Consider the following 19450-nt stretch of genomic DNA (forward strand, 5'->3'; position numbering starts at 1 on the left):
CATGCCTCTGTGTGTAATTGATCAGTGGAATGGAAAGACCATGATCCATCTCTGCTTATGATCACGCAAATATTAATAATGTTTTTAATATTCAGAGCACACACATAGCCCTCTTAGTGAGGATATGTGTCTCTTCAAATCTAATATATATTCTAATCACAGAGAATCCTCTCACCACACAGATTACAATGCTTACTTACAAAAAACTCAAGAGCTTTGCCGAAGCAGTTTGTCTTCTTATTTTTTAGTTTTCTTTCTTTAAATGTTTGGCTCTTTATTGTGACAAGAAATCACTCAGATCCCTCACATGTGCATATACACACACACATCATCATCATCATCATCTATATTTACCTCTCATGCTTGTTTGTCACTTTAATGAGGTTGTGTCTGGATGTTGTCACTACTTGTACAGTCAAGCAGTGACAACAGGGAATGAACCCAGCAGACATTCATCCATATGTGTATAATGGGTACACTTGACCTTTCACATTTGCATATTTATCACACTGACAAGCTTCTTCAGAGAGTTTACATTATGCATGTTTGAGTGCATTTATCTTATCATTGGGTCAATGTTCACCCCTGTCCTTCATAACCTCCACTGGCTCCTCATCCCCCAGTGTATCCACTTCAAACTCCTCGTCCTCACCTACAAAGCCCTCCATATCCTGGCTCCCTCCCCTACTCCTCATCCTCACCTACGGGTGGGAGTTGGCCACCAGCCAACTCCCACAGAGACTCCCCCTCACTCACTTCCTTCAAGAAATCCCCTCACTCACTTCCTTCAAGAAATCCCCTCACTCACTTCCTTCAAGAAATCCCTCAAAACTCATCTCTTCAACATTGACTAATATATTATTATTACTATTATTACATTAAGCTGAATGCCGTACAATGATCGTTATACAAACCGTTCTTATAATTCTGCCTGAATTATTCAATGCACTGGAAGCCTGGAAATCAAAGACATTTTAATGATACTGTATAAAGTAGGTATATATGTCCCATGTCTGCATTCAAAGTTAAATGAACAAAAACCTTAAATCATCATCAGTTCCTCTGAATACACAATGCCTCATGGTACACCTACTCCAGCCACACTGTTAGAATCACAACTCTTGCCATCTACCTATCATCGTTGGTGTCATGGAGTGTGTAATTCTGACCCCACTGCACTTTCACTCACTTACAAATAGGGAATAAAGTTTTAGACTAGAGAGTTTCTAAATATTGAGGGCCACATATAAAGTGGAAGGGAATCATGTGTTCTGGACTGATTTCAGAGAGTGACAGATATAGGGGATCTTGTGTTTTATAGAGGAGAGAAAAGAAGGAAAGAAAACCACAGATATGATTAGGAGAAAAACAGAATAATACTCTAAATTCCCAAGACAAAAAAGTGAACAAACAAGAAGTCAAACTGTGTAAGAGTACAGTAAAGGGAAAGGAAAGGAAAGGAATAAATGGATGTACTAAAGCGAGACCTTTGTGCATTCCTTGTTCGAGTCAGGGATTTCTGAGGTTTGGCGCTAGAGCTGGATTTATTTTACTCTTGGAATTTCACAGCACCGCTTGCTTTTGCTTTCCTCTCCTTCTTCTTACTGGATGTGTGGAGAGATATTTGTATAAAAGATCGATGGGAGTTTTAGGAGCCCTTCCTCATGTGAAGAGTGTCTGGTAAAAAGATGAGGGACTTTTTCTTTGTGAAGGAGGAAGATATTCAATCCGGGTCGTTAAACAAGAGAATAGCGGCCTGGGATCGTCTTGTAAATGTCCGGGTTGATGGTTGGAGTGCATATGTTTGGAGCACATAAACTACAGGCGAGTGTACTGAACTGTATGATATGGATTTCTTTTTTCAGAAAAGGAAGAAATGGGAGGCAGTTTAGAGAATAGGATTTATGTATAATCCTTTTTTTATGTTATTATACTTATTGAAACCCATACTTTCAGAAAAACGCACAGTGTGGTGATAAAATATATGTTCTTTTTGTACTAGTAATATAAATCATTAATATATTACATTAACAGTGTGGTCTTGTATTAAGCATTCATAGACACAACTACATTAAGACCAACTACATTTTCCAAAGATTTAAGAAAATGCCATCTCCTTAACATTCACTGAGATTGTATTGAGCAGCTGAATCATTTTATAATATAATTAGATGTCCTGGTGAGTCTTGGACATCCAGTCTTTCAAAGAAACAGACAAAAAACAAGACAAAGATGATGCGTCATTAAAGCAAAAAAAGTATATCATTAGCTAGATAACTGACTTGAACTTTCTTCTGTCTCAGGTTACTCGAAAGTGTATCAATCAATCCATTTGTATCTGTACAGGGCCAAGTCTTGACAGGTCTAGATAGTACTCTTTGTTATAAACAATATTATAATGTATTTGCAGAACAGCGCCACTTCAATTTCCTATGACGTTTCGCAACAGTTTAAACCATAAAGTATGAGTGGAATGTCTGAGGGAGGCAGAGAGAGTTTACGGCCTGGAATGATTGACCACGGAGTAAAGCTGATAACCGTCAAAACAGAGACGCAAATCCAGAAGATCTCTGACTTTCTTTGTGTTGCTTTTTTTTTCTTTTAACTCTGTGTATTGGTGTTGGCAAAAAAAAAAAAAAGTTTTCATGCAGGTGTAATTTGGTGGATATTTTTGACTTCTCGGAGTAGAACTGCACCTTAGAGTCATTTTCATTATGCTCAGACAGATTCTTTCTACCTTTCTAATCCATTAGTTTTGTTTTTTTAAACTCTGCATGTGAGGCATTGGTTCTATGTGAAAAGGGTTTAACTCCAAACATGCCTTCCCCTTCAAAGTTTTGTTGTTGTTTAAATTCATATAGAACGTGTAACAGCTGGTTTAAAGTATGTAAGCGTGTTTATCTGGTGCATGCCATAATCCATCCAACCATCTGTTTGAACATCTCACCGGCTTGGTTGGTGGTGATGACGACAGCAGCGTACTGCCTCATCTTAGGTGCCAGTGGTGACACTCCGTTCTGTGCTTCGATCTCGAATGTGTAGTTGGTGTGAGCCAGCAGATCTCCCACCGTCACCGTGGTGTTGTGAAGACCACTGGCTCTCGGCAGGAAGCGAACATTGCTCCGGCACGGCTCACAGCGCTGGGTCCCTGCGTTGCTGCCGTTAGCAGGGACCCCACGGCAGCGTTTGCAGAGGACAGTGAAGGTGATGTCCCTGCGCCCGCCGCTGTCCTCCGGCCAGTTCCATTCAAGGATTACTGAAGTCTCGTTGATGGAGGAGATCACGTTTCGAGGAGCTGAAGGAGGACCTGGTTGACAGAAAAGATGGGGGACGGGATAAATGGATATTTAGAGGAAGATAGAGGTTTGTGTGTAAGGGTAGACGACAGAAAGAAAGGTCAGAAGAAAGGACATCCAGTAAAACTAGTTAAAAAGACGTTTTTAAAGGCAAAGTATTGTCGAATCTTGAAGCAAAGTTTTCCTTTTCAGAAAGATGACATTCATGGAAGTTTTGTGATTAGGGATCAAAGGGTGTTTAGTAATTTATCCAAATAAATTGGGACCGTAATTAAGGTAAAGTAGGTCATACTCTCTCTGCCTCAAATGTCCTCAAATTGCAAAAGCAGTGCTTCTTATATTAAGCTAACTTAATCACTTAATAAGTGCTATACAAGTCCCTTTGTCACAGTTACTTTTTGGTAAATTGAAATGCCATGGTTTAGTTTACAGGAATCTGTGTATCTAATACAGTAAAGTTATATTTCCCTCTTCCCTTCTGGATCAGTAAAAGGAAGTAAAAAAGCCTCTTAAGAATGTAGACTGAATCTAAAAGTATAGACATTTTATTACTAACAGATTTCTCTGAATATTTCCAGACTTTTATATCAAAGCTAAGACTGTAATTACATGGAGGACAAAACAAAACTGCCAAATAACTCCACGAGCTTTGAGCAGGAGGAGTAGGAGGAGGAGGAGGAGGAGGAGGAGGAGGAAAGAGCTTGAAATAAGCATGCTGGATTGTATTTGCAATGAAATGCTTTGTTTGGTGTGTTTGACAGACAAGACTTTACTTCATTCTCAAACTATGCGCAGCTCCTGACCTGGTAATCTGCATTAGTTTCTCTGACTGGTATTTGCAAAAGAAAATCGAGAGGAAAACGGCACAATCCTTCAGCACACATATTAAATAAAGCACACAAGGGTATTTGGGAGTTCCAAAACATTAGATTTCTGATAATCTGTCATTGAAGTCTGCAAATCAAGTGAAGAATGATAGAAAATAAAACAGATTAAATGTGCATTCATCAGGAGTTTGTAACAGAATCAGGATTCAGTGATATAACTTTGACTTTTTTTTTAAAGCCAACTGAAAGCCTCCTCAGCACGAGACAGTACTTCTTTGAATCCTGACCCTGACAGTCGTGGGCTCAACTGGCTACCTTCTCTGACTCCATCAAACTACTGTAATCCCTCTGCGATATAACCTGCACATGCATGCACATGATGTACACATGCAGGCAATCATAAACCAATTTCAAATGTCAATATAAAGAATGGACATTGAGATGAACATATGACATGAATTATGTTGTGTAAGACCTGAGGATGTGTGAGTATTCTCCACTCCCTCACACAGGGACTTATGTATTGATGATTCTCTGTAGGCTCCTTCCAGCTTGCTAATGTTAGCAGATGCTGAAACTCTATGTCTCGAGAAAAAAAAAAGAAGAAGGGGGGGTTTACTTTTTTGTGTTGTTCAAAAAGTTTAAGCAATGTTAATAATCAGTTGGACTGGCACTTTTCGTGCACTTTTGTGCTAATTTGGAGGCAATGCTTGTGGGACGTAGGGGAATGCATTGATGCATTTTTAATCGTTGGAACTGAATTCTAGAGAGTGGACAAAATATTCCTCAGACAACGCTGCGCAGCTGTTATAAAAATGTCTCATGTTAGATATAACAGGAAATACCATAAGGTTGTTGAAGTATTATGGTTTTAAAGTTCTCTCATATCCCCTTCCCTTTGAGGTTTTTTTTTTGTTTTTGGCCAAAACATCTGAATTTCCAGAGTTAATTCTAAAACAACCTCTATCACACTGCCAACAGTAAAATCCCTTCTGAGATAATCATGATCATTATCTTCTAACAATGTGTCTATTCATCTGCAGCCCTTGCGTCGCTCAATCGGTCCCAATGTGGTGAAATTTGCCTAGTTGACAAGATGGCGTTGAGATAATGACAACAGGGACCTGCCGTGACTGTCTTTCTAATTAGGATTCTGTCAATGGCTGTGGGCGTCAGATTGTGTTTTCTACTGTTCTCCACACAATGAAAGACTTTTTTTGATTTCATCCTCTCTTGCACGTTTAGAAACGGATGTATCTATAACCTGACATAAGGGAATGCAGAGATTTATAGTTTGATGGGGAATGCAGTTTGGAAGGTTTGCAGTGTGCATCTGCATCTGCAATCCATCTGCATCAGAGGAAGACAAAGGAGAATCATGCAGAGAGCAGGAAAAGGCTGATAAAGAGGTTGTGGTTTTGGTGACCTTTACATAAAAAACAAGGAATGTCAGTGTTGTTTGTCTATTAAGCTATTTTTTTTTCCAGTGAATTGGGAAACTGCACTCCATTATGACTATCTTTAAATGTTTTATGTGGAAAAATCCAATAATGAATGAAATCACGCTCCATGAGCAAAATCTTAACACGAGGTCCAGTAAAGGCTTCTTTGAGATGTCATTTTACAGCTTCTGGAGGAAATTTACCGACTTGTGCTTTTTTAGTTGCATGTCTCTTTTAATCAAATATCGTGCTGTTTTTTTTTTAAATTTGAATTTAAAAGAATAATGTTATGTTGACCCCCCCTCCCCTCTGTTTGTTCTTGGTCTTCTTCCTGCAACTTCCTCTATCCCATTTCTCAAGCCTAGCGCAGTTTCATCAGATGGCTGTTCATCATGAGTCTGGATTTGCAAAAGATTTCTGCCTTAAAAGGTTCTGTTTTTCTTTCGACTGTAACTTTGCTAAATGCTGCTTAGTGCTCATGATAGACAAAAATTCGGTCTTTGTATATAATATAACAATGAGTAAGCTCTTTTGTAGTACAATATAAAAAAAGATTAAGGTCTTTTACCTGATTTTTGTAAAGTTTATCGGGATAACATTTTTCATGAATTAGCGCTGTACAAATACAGATTGATTGATGATATTTTGCATTGACAAATTTACTGTTCTGGAAAAAGGATTCAGAGTGAACAGCATCTGAAAGCATTTAGAACATAATAGGACACTAAAACCCAGTGACAGGCAAACTAATGGGTTTTAACATCTCTCCAAGGCAGATCTCATTCCATGTTTTATAGACTAATGAGAGAAAATCCTCCCACACCACACTGAAAGGGATCTCTTGTCAGATATCTGATAAAAAAATAACACGAGTAGCTGTGGTCAGGGCAGAAACCTGCGTCACTCCAATAATCCAGTGACCCCACATATATAAATCAAGCAGCCCCAAACGTTCTGTAAAAGCATACTTACGGGTGCAGGCCATAGAGGCCGGGTCTCCCTCAGCACGGAAGTAATTCTTCTCGCAGCCACAGTGCAGCGAGCCCTCGTGGTGGGAGAAGCTATGGGGCGGACACTTTGAACACTCCATATTTCCAAGCGTAGATTTGTAGAAGCCCGCCCTGCACACTGGAGACAGAAGAACACAGACAGAAACATGAGCATCGTGCTGAGCCAGCACATCCACAGCTACCTTATATAGATGCATTTTTGTCAGGAAGCTTAAAACCAAAACAAGAAGGGAAAGATTGGCTTCATTTAATGCACTCGCATGCATGCAGACGAACCACAAGAACAAGGCAGAATCTAAATCTCATGTTAATGTAACAGGAATCTATCGACTGCTCGTAAAAAACAATAACTCTCTGAAATGTCTTAGTATCTATTCCTCTCCCTCTTCTTCTCTCAGAGGGCACAACATGAATAATGCAAATTGTCCCTTCAGATAAAAGGGCTGCTCTCTTTAAATATCGTTGGTATTAAATCTGCACTCAGCAGCTCTTTTAACTCCTACACACCACAAATCTGTTGCAATCTGTATAAGTAGGTTGACACTCCACCTGTGTACAGTATTTCTTATGTGTTAGTGTGTCTGTGTGGGAAGGAAGATCAAGGGGGGTAAAAGACTTTTCCTTCTGCCACATTTTCTTTTATTTAGTTAGTTCCTCTTTCATAGCTCTACTCTCTTCTTCCCCGCTTAAATGAAAATCTTCACAACACATCACAGAATTAAAGCAGCAAGAAGATGTTCAGTATATTCAAAAGTGAATGTCATTGTGTTTGAAAAGACAAAAAAATGTTTTAGCAAATCTTTGAATCAAATCTGATAAGAGGTGGACGAGACTGATTGATCCGGAACCAGATTTTTATTCAAAAACAAACATGGAAGTTTTATAGTAATACAATACAGTTGCAGACATCTTGATCTCTCACACATGCACACACACACCAGATTTTTTTTTTTTTTAAATGGCTAGCAGCACTAGTAGCAAGCCAGCAGAATGTGTGGGCTCAGCAGAACAGGTCTGACAGATCCCAGTGGTGGACAACACACCTCTGCAAAAGCCAACATTGCTGATACTACTGCCATATCCATCACTGACACTGGCACACCAAGGTCCCTGTGCTGCACTAAATACTCCTCTACTGAGTATGCGTGTGTGTGTGTGTGTGTGTGTGATTGTGTGTGTGTGAGTATGATGTTGTGCCAGTGTGTCTGTGTGTGTGTGAGACAGTATGACGGTGTGTGTGTGTGATAGTGATAGTTTGTGAAGTGGGTTTAAACAGCCCTGTATGATCCTACTGATGGAATGACAACCACAACGCTTGCTGACACACACAAAACAGACCACCCTGATTGGAGGACACGGCAGGAAATTGGACCTGACAGCCAGTGCCTTGAGCCAATCAGGTAGCAGAAGCAACTAGATAACCGCTGGGTCAGCAGAAATGGAACAGAAAACAGAAGTCCTGATAAAAAAAAAAAAACAGAAGTTCAAAGGAAATGATCTTGTAACAGTGGCTGATTCTTTATCTGACACCCCCTCTTTATAAGCAATCTTTGGCTAAGCACATTTGCTGGTAACAGCTCATCTCTGGGGAACATCAAAGAAAAAGGCCCTTGCTATATTTGTTGGAAAGTAAACCACTTGGCTCAAGTCCGATTGCAACTGTTTCCATTTAGCTACTGCATACAGACTCCTGGCATTGATTTAAAATCGGTTTTTAAACCAATCAAAAGATATGTACTTTCAAAGGTTTTTTTCTATTTTTTCAAATCAGACAAAGTTATAATGACATTAATACTGTTGGTATGTTCATCTAAAACCAACCAAGAAAAAGTCAAGATATTTAATCCATCATATAAATATCTTAAATGTGTTTTCATAAGTATGGACTTTCAAAAAATGATGTGTATGCTCAGCCCCAAGCCTATTGGTTCCTTCAAAATAGACAATATGCTTTAAAAATGGGTCAAAATGTTATATTTTAACTTTTTTTTTTAAAGCTGAGTGCTTTCACTAAAATGCTCGACACTGTTGTTTTTCACAAATATAACGATGGTCTATGGAGAGTAAATGGTCTCGAGTAGACGGAGCTCCCCCAACCTTCAGCATAATGATCTGGCACAACTACCACCTGATGTCCCTGACGCCCCGGCCACTACCATCGGACCGTGTCATGGCCACAACCTACGCCTGGCGCCCAGCCACCACCATCGGTCTGTGTCGTTGACCATTAGATAAAATCAATAATGTCTCTCATTTGGATGCTTTGAAGACACGTTTTCCATATTTTTCACTGTAAAGGAACATTAATATTCTGGAAGCACAAGTTGAACATCACTTCGGTTGTATAGGATTGACTCTTTAAGCGTGGCCATCTGCAACTGCTGGAGTTACTTTCAATGTTTCTATTCTTGAAAAAATGACTGTTAACACTTCACAACATAGGAAAAAAAACAGGCTCGTTTCCACTTGAAAGTTAAAAATACAAAGGGGGCTTTCGAGTACGTAACAGGGCTTTTAAATTTATTAGGCACACAGTGGATCTCTTAAACATTCAATGTTAAAATGAATAACTAAAGCTGCACTCACAGTATGAGGTTTTCATATGACAGTATAGTGATATGTTGTATTTTCTTGACCGCAGCCCTAAAAATATTTTTATAACAGCTGGAAAAGGATAATAATGGTCCCGTTTCTTCCCTGTGAGTGTGCCAGGATAAAAAGCAGCTCTGACAGAGGCTGATGGTAAAATCAGACTCAGCTCGCAGGAGGTTAACTACTTATCTAAAGGAGAACCAAGGTGTGTTACACTGACATTCAGCAGCAGTGTGCGCAAAGGCATGAGAGGATAGTATGATATCATGTGCGTGGTGGGGTCTTTGTGTGGGTCTCTGTGTGTGTGTGTTTGTGTGTGTGTGTGTGTGTGTGTGTGTGTGTGTGTGTGTTAGCCCCAGGAGAGGAAACACAGCACCTCTTCAGATGACAGAGTATGTAAGATTAATTAAAAGATGTGTGTGTAGATATGTGTGTGTGTGTGTGTGTGTGTGTGTGTGTGTGTGTGTGTGTGTGTGTGTGTGTTCCTACTGTATGTGTGACAAAACCACAGAGTCACACATTGCACAAGCGCATCACTACCTTATCAAATAGAAAGAAAGTGAAATATTTGCGGAGAAAGAAAAAGATTGATGTTGACCCCTAGAATCATCTTTTATTCATTTTCAAATCAATAATGACAGAGGAAACAGCCTATAAGGACAGTATCTCTGTTCAGTGTAAGTACTCTTTTGTGTTACACACAAACACACATACACACACACACACACACACACACACACACGCACACACACACACACACACACACACACACACACAAACACTGTCACGCATGCATACAGTTGCAGCAGCCACATGATCTTGTGGTTGTAAAATAACTGGGGCTGCAATTTGCTCAATCAATAGTCCAGGTCATAGGACACCCTCATCAATAATGAACATGACTGCTACATGGTGCTGGTGCACATGCAATCCCCTCTTTAATATGCTGGTGGGAAACCTGACCTGACCTTGGAGGGGATTATATTTTACGACGCAACTTTTTCATGGGACCACTTCAAAATACAACAACGTGAATTTACTGTCCAAATTAGAGGTTCTAAAGCCAAGAAAGTTCAGCAGTTAATGGTTTTAGTATAGAGCCCAACATGTGGTGGCACCCAGGCTAACAATACATCACTGGGAACAAATGACAGAAAGTTCCATTCAGCATTATAATGGTATTAGACGCCAACAAAGCTGTAATCATCAAAAAACATCACTGATTATTGCATGCAACAGATTGATGACTTCTGGACCTCTCTCGTTTGTTGTAAATTGATGTGTATGTCACATCGGGAAGGTAGGAAAAAACCTCTGTGTTTGAGCGCTTTCTTTTCGTCAGCTGAATCCAAAGTTTTGGTTTTGATCACCATCTCTTGCTCTCCTTCTCTCTCACAAACTTCAAGGCTCAGTGTAGCTTCTACCACAGTTGAAGCAAAAACACCGACCCAACAACTGATTTCCTGTTTCCATACCACATCGCCTCTTTTCCTTTCCAATCCGACAACATCACATTGACTTTCACTCCCTCTCTCCACCCCTTCCATTTTCCTCCGTCTCCACCTCCTCGTCATCCTGCCCAGCCTCTTCCAGTTCTTTTCTGTGGCTTTCCCTTCTCTTTATTTCGCTCCATCCTTCTTTCCTTAATTGGAAAAGCTCTCTTTGAAACGGAAAAGTTATTTACTTTGACAGCTTAGGCATTTGGCCGACGGTCTTATCCGGAGCCACTTGTAATGTTACTGGAAACATGGCAACAGTAAACATGTTGCCCCCTGCCATGAAATCCCCCTTCGGGCCAAACAGTAACAAGTTACAGAGATCTGAAGAAAGTCCATGTCTTTCATGAAACCATTATACATTATGGTGGGAAATTTCCACTGCCTTGTAATTATGTCATTGTTTAAAAGTAGTGCATCATGGTATAACATGGTGCTTATTGGACCAATTTATTTTTAACAGTGCCTTTATGATAATTTACAATTTACCTAAATGTCAGAGAAACACTTGATTTCATAGTTGTTACGACTCGTGTCTTTTGTGGTGACAGAGCCGCAATGAAAGATATTACATGTTTGCCATTGCCATGGAAACACTGGATTTTATGTCAAAGACCGCTGTATGAGAAAGCGGGAGTAGTGACTGAAAGCTGCCGTACTGTTGCTATATGTTCTGCTGGGTTAAAAACATCATGTTAATTATGCTTGGGTACATCTTCGGTAAACATTCTGGTTCAGTTTTTCGATTCGGTTTCGCCCGTTCGTCTTGACTACGGTCAACTTGGAGTTCAATTTCTAGGAGGGGTGGGGGTGGAGTAGCTGAAGGAATCACACCAATGATTCCCCATCAGCCTCGACATCATCTTTTGTAATTGTTTTGATTGAGAGCCCTCTGGTGGCAGAACTTACAAACTAAGTGGTGTTTTTTTTTTTGTTTTTTTTGAAGACACCTAATAGTGGCACAAAACTGGACACTGTTAACTGCATATGAAAATAGTCCCATGTGTCAAACCCAGGACAAATTCACAATGAGATAGAGACAATAAAAAGCAAAATGTTGGAGGGTAAAGATGAATAAAGGTGAGCTTTGAAAAAATATCCAAAAGTGACACAGTTAACCATTAAAATGCATTACGACCAATTTGTTAAAGCTAATACGTCTGTAAAAAAGAAAAAAATAATTTGTCATTTTCAGAAATATAAATGTCAGCAATTGTCAAAATTGAGAAAGCTGTTTCTTGGGGCCAATTGCTACACATTCAATCTGTCTTACATTCAAATAATTTGTCATTTACCATGATAATCACATTTGTAACATAGATGAGTATTTCCATTCATCAGTATGGCAGACATATGTGGGTTTGCTTGCCAGCAGGGAAATTATTTTGTACATCTGCGAGGTTCCACAGCCAGTATCCATCAACAGTAAGACACATTAACCACCGGGGACAGTGAGGAGAGCTGCCAAAGCTAATCAGAATATAACAAAGTCATGTAATAGGCGCACAGCTCTTGAGGTCATAATTGCTGATGAGTTTATGCTGTGGTCATTTCAGTCCTGTGCTGGCGCAGCATACCCTCGCTAAAGGACCAGGTGGGATTTAGCAGCCATATCAGCACTATTTAGTGGTTCCTTTGTAGGAGTTCAGAATGTCAATACAATTCCCAGTAACTGCTGAATTTCATTGCTTCTAGGTAAAATAATCTGAAATGAACACATTCTTTGTATCAAAGGTAGATGATGAAGGGGAAAAAAGAAAGTTATCACAGGGAAATCTTGCACTGTTTAACAAAATAGAGTCCAACATTGACATATTTGAAAATGAAATACCCTTTTTTTGAATTCTTGCCTGGTTATGCAAATGCAATTGTGAATGCTAAATGAGATTCCAATTTCATTTCCATCCAAGAGAACCAAAATTATTCAATCAAATGGCTGTATTATAACAATAGAGCAGCTAATCATATTTTCCATAAAGTTTGAAGCCTTGCACTAAACCAGTTCTGTCAGAGGAAAGCTAGGAACCATGCCCACTTTCACAGAGCACCAAAAATGTGCCACTTGATCCATTTCTGACCCCAGTGTGCAGCTCTGTCATTCTGTCATGATGACCTCATTGGGCTTCATTTTCAACAGCCATAGAAATGAAGCAGTTGGCTCCATCAGCTGAGTACTGGAGGGCCAGATTGGAGTTTGTGATGCTAACTGCAGGCTAATGGCCTGGAGAGACCCCGCCATTCAAGTCTGTTTATCTAAGCACACTCAAAGAGACTCTTCTCCAGCCTAGATGTTCTGTGTTTCTGTGAGTGTGTGAGTGTATGCGTGTGTCCTAAATGCTAATCATCATACCACACAAGCACCAGCATTTTCTGTCAGTGTGAAAAACAAGTTATTTTGTGTGTATCGTGTGTGTGTTTGTGCATGTGTGTTTGTGTTCCCTTCAGTTGCATGTGTGTGCGAAAATTGGCAGAGCAAAGCTTAATTAAGTGATCTGATCCAATGCTGATTTGCATAATAAAGCCGCCGATGAGGAGGATGAGAGGAGGACCAAAAGGAAGCAGAGGAAGATGAGGGGAGGTAGAGGAGGATGTGAGGAGGATGAGGGGGAGGGAGTGCAAGGTGAGGATGGAGGGCGGTCTACATTGTATGTATTACACTATTGTAGACAGGAAAGTACAAAGGAAGCACATGTTTGTGAGAGAAAAGCCACAGAAGCACATTATTATAATAAAAGAAACAAAGAGTGTGTGTGTGTTTTGTGTATGTGCTTCAAGGTTTTATGACTTTAACAACCTGTGAGATTGTGCGCCTTTTCCTACAATTACAGCTCGCATTAACACAAGGAGATGAAGAGTAAATGTATTAATGTAATCTAATCATCAAACAAGCAATGTGGCCAAAGTCAACACCCTGTTCTAAATGAGATTTTGAAAGTAGCAAATGTTGGCCTTCCTACAGCAGTGTAACCTTGATGATTACAAGGACCGGAGATTGAACCCCTTTCTTTTGTTTCCTCTGCCTCACTTTTATATTTATGCAAAGCAGTTGAGAGGGAAGTGAGCAGAATCAACTCATCAGTTCTGTATAAAACGAGATTGAGAAGCTGTGGAGGCCAAAGAGCAATTCAAATTACGAAAATGAAAATAACATTTTTAACAGCTCACATCCTCGTGACATTTTTTCAGATTTATTGCAAATTTGAAAGAATGTTTAAAAAAAGAGAAAATTTCAACTAAGCTTTTCATGCATCGGGGTGCAGATTGCCTAGCAGTTAGGTTATGCCCCATGTAAGGAGGCGGTATTCCTCTGAGCGAGTGGCCAGGGTTTAGGTCCGACCTGCAGCTCCTTTCCCGCATGTCATTTCCCAATCTCTTTCTCTATCAAATAAAAAGCCCCAAATTATATCTAAAAAAATGTTTTGAAACATGTACAACACTGCAAGCTTTTATGAAAGTCTTTCATGCTTCTATATTTTCCATCAGTTAACTACAAAAGATTAAAGCGTTGTAAAATTAAAGCACTGAAATTATCATAATCATGACTTCAATGCAAGACATTTAAAAATAACTCTATGATAATACTTATATATAATGTAAAAAATATTAATAATAATACATGTATTTATGAAGCACTTTACATTTGAAGTGAATCTCAAAGTGATACAATTTTGACACTTGGCTTATTTTCTTAGAACTTAATAAATGGAGCATGTTAGTTCCCAATATGTGAGTGTGTTAGAGTGTGTGTGTGTGTGTGTGTGTGTGTGTCAAAGATTGCTGTTGTGTGAAGGACAATAAACTGGGGCAAAACAGGGCAAGCACTGTACAAACCCCACACACGCAGAGGCATGGATCAACTCCCTGCTGTATCCATCAAGGATGCAATAACTGTTCCCAACCCTCTCCACACTCCAGAGGTTAGCCAGGTCAGTCAGAAAATCCAGGACAACCAGCACAGCAGCACAAACACTCTCCAAGCACACACACACACAGACACAAACACACTAAGACACACACACACACACACACACACTGAGGTGATGTTAATTTCCCAGGGATGGATGTGGGGAGACAGGACGTTAGTGCACACATAAACATGGGGAGATAGGAGGAGAGACAAAGGACAAAGGGAGGATGAAGAAGGCTGTGAGTAGGGGACACGGATGGAGAGAGAGTCGGAAATCACAGCCAAAACATAAAAACACATTAACACATTCCCACACTATGCACACACCTCAACAATACACCCATTTGTCTCATTCCAACACACACGATAGGATTACAACTGTGAGCATTTCCTGGGAACCAACACGCCGAGATGTGTGTCCATTTATGTGTTGTGTTGTGTTGAGTTGTGAAGATGACACTGACCTCTCAATGCCCCCTCACTTGTCCAAACATAGATACACACATGTGCATTCCACTGTTACACTCCCTGGAAACACACACACTGCACAACCAAACATGCCTTAAAACCATTTGCCTCCACTCATCCTTTACTGGACCATTGTGCTTCTTTGAATACAACCGATAACCAGTGGTGTACACCAAACACACTTATTCAGCTGGTGTTTTAGAGCTGGACAGGCCATTGTGCAGTAATCCAATGTGTGACAATGGTAGCTGGTGGCAACCATGTCACCATTTCCATGCTGATATGGGAAAATATCAGCAGGGAACTCAGACAGATTTCCATACTCTCTTGGCTTTCCACTAGCAAGCAGGGAATTTATACAAGTGCCTTTACTAAAAATCTCATTTGAAATTAATGCTATTATTTTGTTTGATTACATGGACACAAAAGATAATGACAGCTACTGTCTACAAGACACACAAAAAGAAAAGGAAAGAAAAGGAAGGCTGTTTGTCCAGGTGAGAGGCAACATGTGCCACAGGAACTAAATGGCCACAAGAGATGCAAGTCAGGGGCAGGGGGCTGTTACACATCAAAACTGGTACAGATCATCATTATTACTTTTGTCTTACATGCATAGACCTGCCTACATACTTTGGGATCAGGTTCTTATTCTATAATTCAACTTTGCTCAAATAACAGTCCATGAGGTATCTAGTACACTCTCATAATCACTGACAATTCAGGCCGTATTTTCATCTAAAGTAAGTCAAAGAAGTCCATAATCCGGTTGTGTTTGTTATAGCTGTCCAGTTTGCAGATTTCACAGTTCATCAGTATTTTCCTCTTTAAAGACAAAAGAGTTAATGCCTAAGTTGTGCAGTTCTTGCCTGTGTATGTCCCATCATATTTCCAAGATGTAATGTTAAATTGACAGGGTGAAAAAGAAAGTTGTAATTCCATACGCATCTATAAACATTAAGGAAATATATGTAGCTTTGTGTGTGTGTGTGCTTGTGTGTGTGGGTCAGGTCCTTTTTTGGGGGGGCCGTTTTTTATAGTGACAAGCAACACCAGAGCAGTTTTATTGACCAGTGCCAGAGTGAGCACTCTCTCTACTTAAAGAGAAAATAGGCCATCTACAACGCTGCTGGACACACACATTCACACACACAATGATGTTGACCCACTTCACTCAATGTGCTCAGTCGGCAAGGCTTACAATTGCTGAGAAGAAATTGAAGTGAAGCACTTTTATAATCGCATTGATGCGGGGCAGCATCCATGTCATTTAAAATGTTTCAGGACACAGTTTTACAATGAGAACGAGAAAAAAAACTTTAATTTAATTCTAATAGAAATAATTTTCTGGACTTGTATATCCATCTACATTTAAATTAGATGCACATTCAAAAAAATTATGTCATTTGATGTGTCATAGTCATAGCTTTATTGGGTTTTAGCACTGATTAAATGCCCCAAAATAAGCTTTTTACAGTCATATTCATATAAATTTGACCTTTTTTCAACTTAACTTTAAATATATTACTTGTAGGGCTGACCCCATATGGTCAAATACTCTACAATTAATTAGTCAGAACCTTAGTCGACTGCCAGTCTCACAGTCGATCATATGGGATCATTCAATTCTAGCGACTATATGGGTGTGTTTAATGTGTAATTTTAAATAGATTTGTCTGTTTTCTCCAAATAACTCATGGCTTATAGCCTATCTTGGTATAAATATCATCTTATTAATACTTTTAATGCAGGTATAAAAACACACTTTAAATCAATCTCCTTCTCCAATCCCCCCAAAGCATTGATAGAAGCAGCCTGTCTATGTTTGAGATTGGCTACAAGAGATGTCAGTTATGGGCACAGTCGCTTGTACAAAGGCTCTCATTGGCTGCTATAGGCTGTTATGAAGTGTCATAAGGTCAGTAGAATAGAATTTTTTTTTTTTTTTACAGTTGCTATGGATGTAATGTGTTTGGATTAAATCTTCTACTGGATTGATTAGAATCATGGGGACCTTGTTGGTGGAAAATTATGATCAGGAGATTACAGTTAATATTCAAATGGAAAGTTAAAAGACATTGTTTGCTTGTCGGTGGTTGGACCCGCACACACTGGGCCATCATTCTGTGTGTCTTCTTTAGGCTACTGGACATGTGTAATATAGTTAAAAGGTCGCCTTAATACAGACTTAATATATGGATCCTCAATGAGCGCAAGAAAACAACAACAAAACTTTAGACTGTCAGTCGAGCAAAATCGGACGAATCAGGTTCGACTATGTAAATACTTTGTCGGTGACAGGCGAACTTATTTGTAAGCTAAATTAACTTTTAAGAGTGTACAATGACTCTTTATTGTCCATGCTGTGTGAATAGATAAGAGTTATATGTTATGACTCTGGATTGCGGCCCCTCATGTTGTAATTCAGATGACGAGACCTCCGTATGGTTGCTGACATTGAGCACCAGCCAGGAAGGTGCTCCTGTGCCTGCTAAGGTCTGAGTGAAGAGTTGTAAAGCCCCCCCTTAGGGAAGGACTACTTTCACTCGTGGACCACCTGAGGACGATTGAAGGACACAAACACATGAACACACACACACACACACACACACACACACACGGTTATGCATATGCTGACAGAAACCTACTCACAAGTCTCAGTATGCTGCTGCTGCCATATGGTAAAGAGCCCCCAGGCTCCTCTCACTTCAGACAACATGACATTGTGGCTCACATTGCCCACCGTGTTACTCTCACTGGGAACTGAACCACCCAGACTACAGAAAATACACTAGCACAAGCTGAAAACTGAATGGAAATAGAATCATGCAGTTCAAATTGATTTACCCAGCACTATCAAATGGACTGTACTTACATAGAACTTTTACACTACAAGTAACATTCACCTATTCACAACTCATTCACACACTTATGGCTGAGGGTACTCTGTAAAGAGCCCATCATTATTAACTAATCCCTTTGTTACACATTCATAAGCAGATGTTAAAGTCACAGGGATACATTTGGGGTTCAGTGTTTATCCAAATCAGATGTGAACATGAATTATGATCTTAAAATGCTTTACTTCTACCATGCAGTATAAGGGCTGCATAATACATGTTCAACAACGTCCTAACTCACTATCAATAAGCAGCAATTAGGAGGGTATTGAGGGTAAACTCATAGTTAATGACCCATATGCTATAGAATACGGTCATAAAGGGTAAGGTACTAATATTACACTTAATGACTAATAAGCAGCCAGTATGCTACAAAACAGCATGCTAATAACCAACTGGTTAATATTGTGACCTTAATATAAAGCATTACGGATATGTGGACTGCATCGGCTGGGGATCAAACCCCAAACCTTCTGATTGAGAGACAACACCTCTACCACAGAGCCACAGCTTATTTCTGGTGCACAATCACACTTTGATTCTAATCAAGGTTCCTCACTGTTGATTTTCATAATGGAATATTGCGTGGGACAAATAACAGTAACAGTGGTTTCCAGTTTCAAACATCTCAACATCTGGATTGCATTTGTTGCTATGGGAGACATAATGAAACACTGTACAAACATGGACACGATCCATAAAGATTTATTCCCTTTTAGATTCCACCTTCAGAAGCTCAAACTGTATTTTGACTTTTAAATACACCTTGGACAGCTTGTGTTTTCAGTCCAATACCAATGCTTTTGGCCTTTTCTTTAGATTTAGAAAACAGTCCGTAACAGAGGCAGGTGTGTTGGAGCGAGGGGATTAGAATTTCAGAATACAGTGCTGAGGACGGCTGTGATCCCAAGGCCACAAAGTGGAATGACAGAGTACAGTGCAAGTTAATCCTAAGGTACTTTTTCAAATATTCATCTTAGCTCGCTTATTATCACAACCATATCATCACACCAAGCCAAATATTTCACATGTATCTCATTAGTTTTAACCTTGAAGTGAACACCACTCGATGAATCACTGACAGAAGCAGGAAGGTCAGAATCTATTAGTTAAGGTCTTGAGAATTCCTCTGTGTAGCCGAGGCCTGAGGTGGCTAATAGGATTCTACTGCATGCCAGGGGGAATAATATGAAAGGCAATTTGATCATGTAACAAAATAAGAATCACATTTACAACTCCATGCCAATGTTGCAACCTTCGACTAACAGTGTTGTGGATCTCATTAGCATTGTCTCATTCACATTGTTATGTTGTGACTTTTTCTAACCTGCAACATTCTTTGATGTAAACAGAGCAAGACTAAGGAATTGTCCTTAGAAAAAAAAGCTTGAATAACACTCTCAACCAAATGAACTTTAATTTTGTGCCATGTCAAAGCGCAACTTATGTATGTACATAAAATGTTTTAATGGGAAATACTTATATATTTCTTTTTTTACTGAATCACATATA

General features: G+C 39.6%; 1 protein-coding gene across 4 annotated transcripts in view; it reads right to left on the reverse strand.

The window, feature by feature from the left end:
- Positions 1-19450, reverse strand: part of epha3 (eph receptor A3) — a 97841-nt gene that overhangs the window by 40377 nt on the left and 38014 nt on the right. For all 4 annotated transcript variants that reach the window (XM_065961902.1, XM_065961901.1, XM_065961904.1 and 1 more), the window contains exons 4-5: positions 6538-6693; positions 2948-3307 (exon numbers count right to left, since the gene is read on the reverse strand). In XM_065961902.1, coding sequence (XP_065817974.1) covers positions 2948-3307; positions 6538-6693 — 516 coding nt within the window. The remainder of the gene's footprint in view (positions 1-2947; positions 3308-6537; positions 6694-19450) is intronic.

This window comes from Labrus bergylta, chromosome 13 (assembly GCF_963930695.1).
Source record: "Labrus bergylta chromosome 13, fLabBer1.1, whole genome shotgun sequence".
Lineage (NCBI taxonomy): Eukaryota > Metazoa > Chordata > Actinopteri > Labriformes > Labridae > Labrus > Labrus bergylta.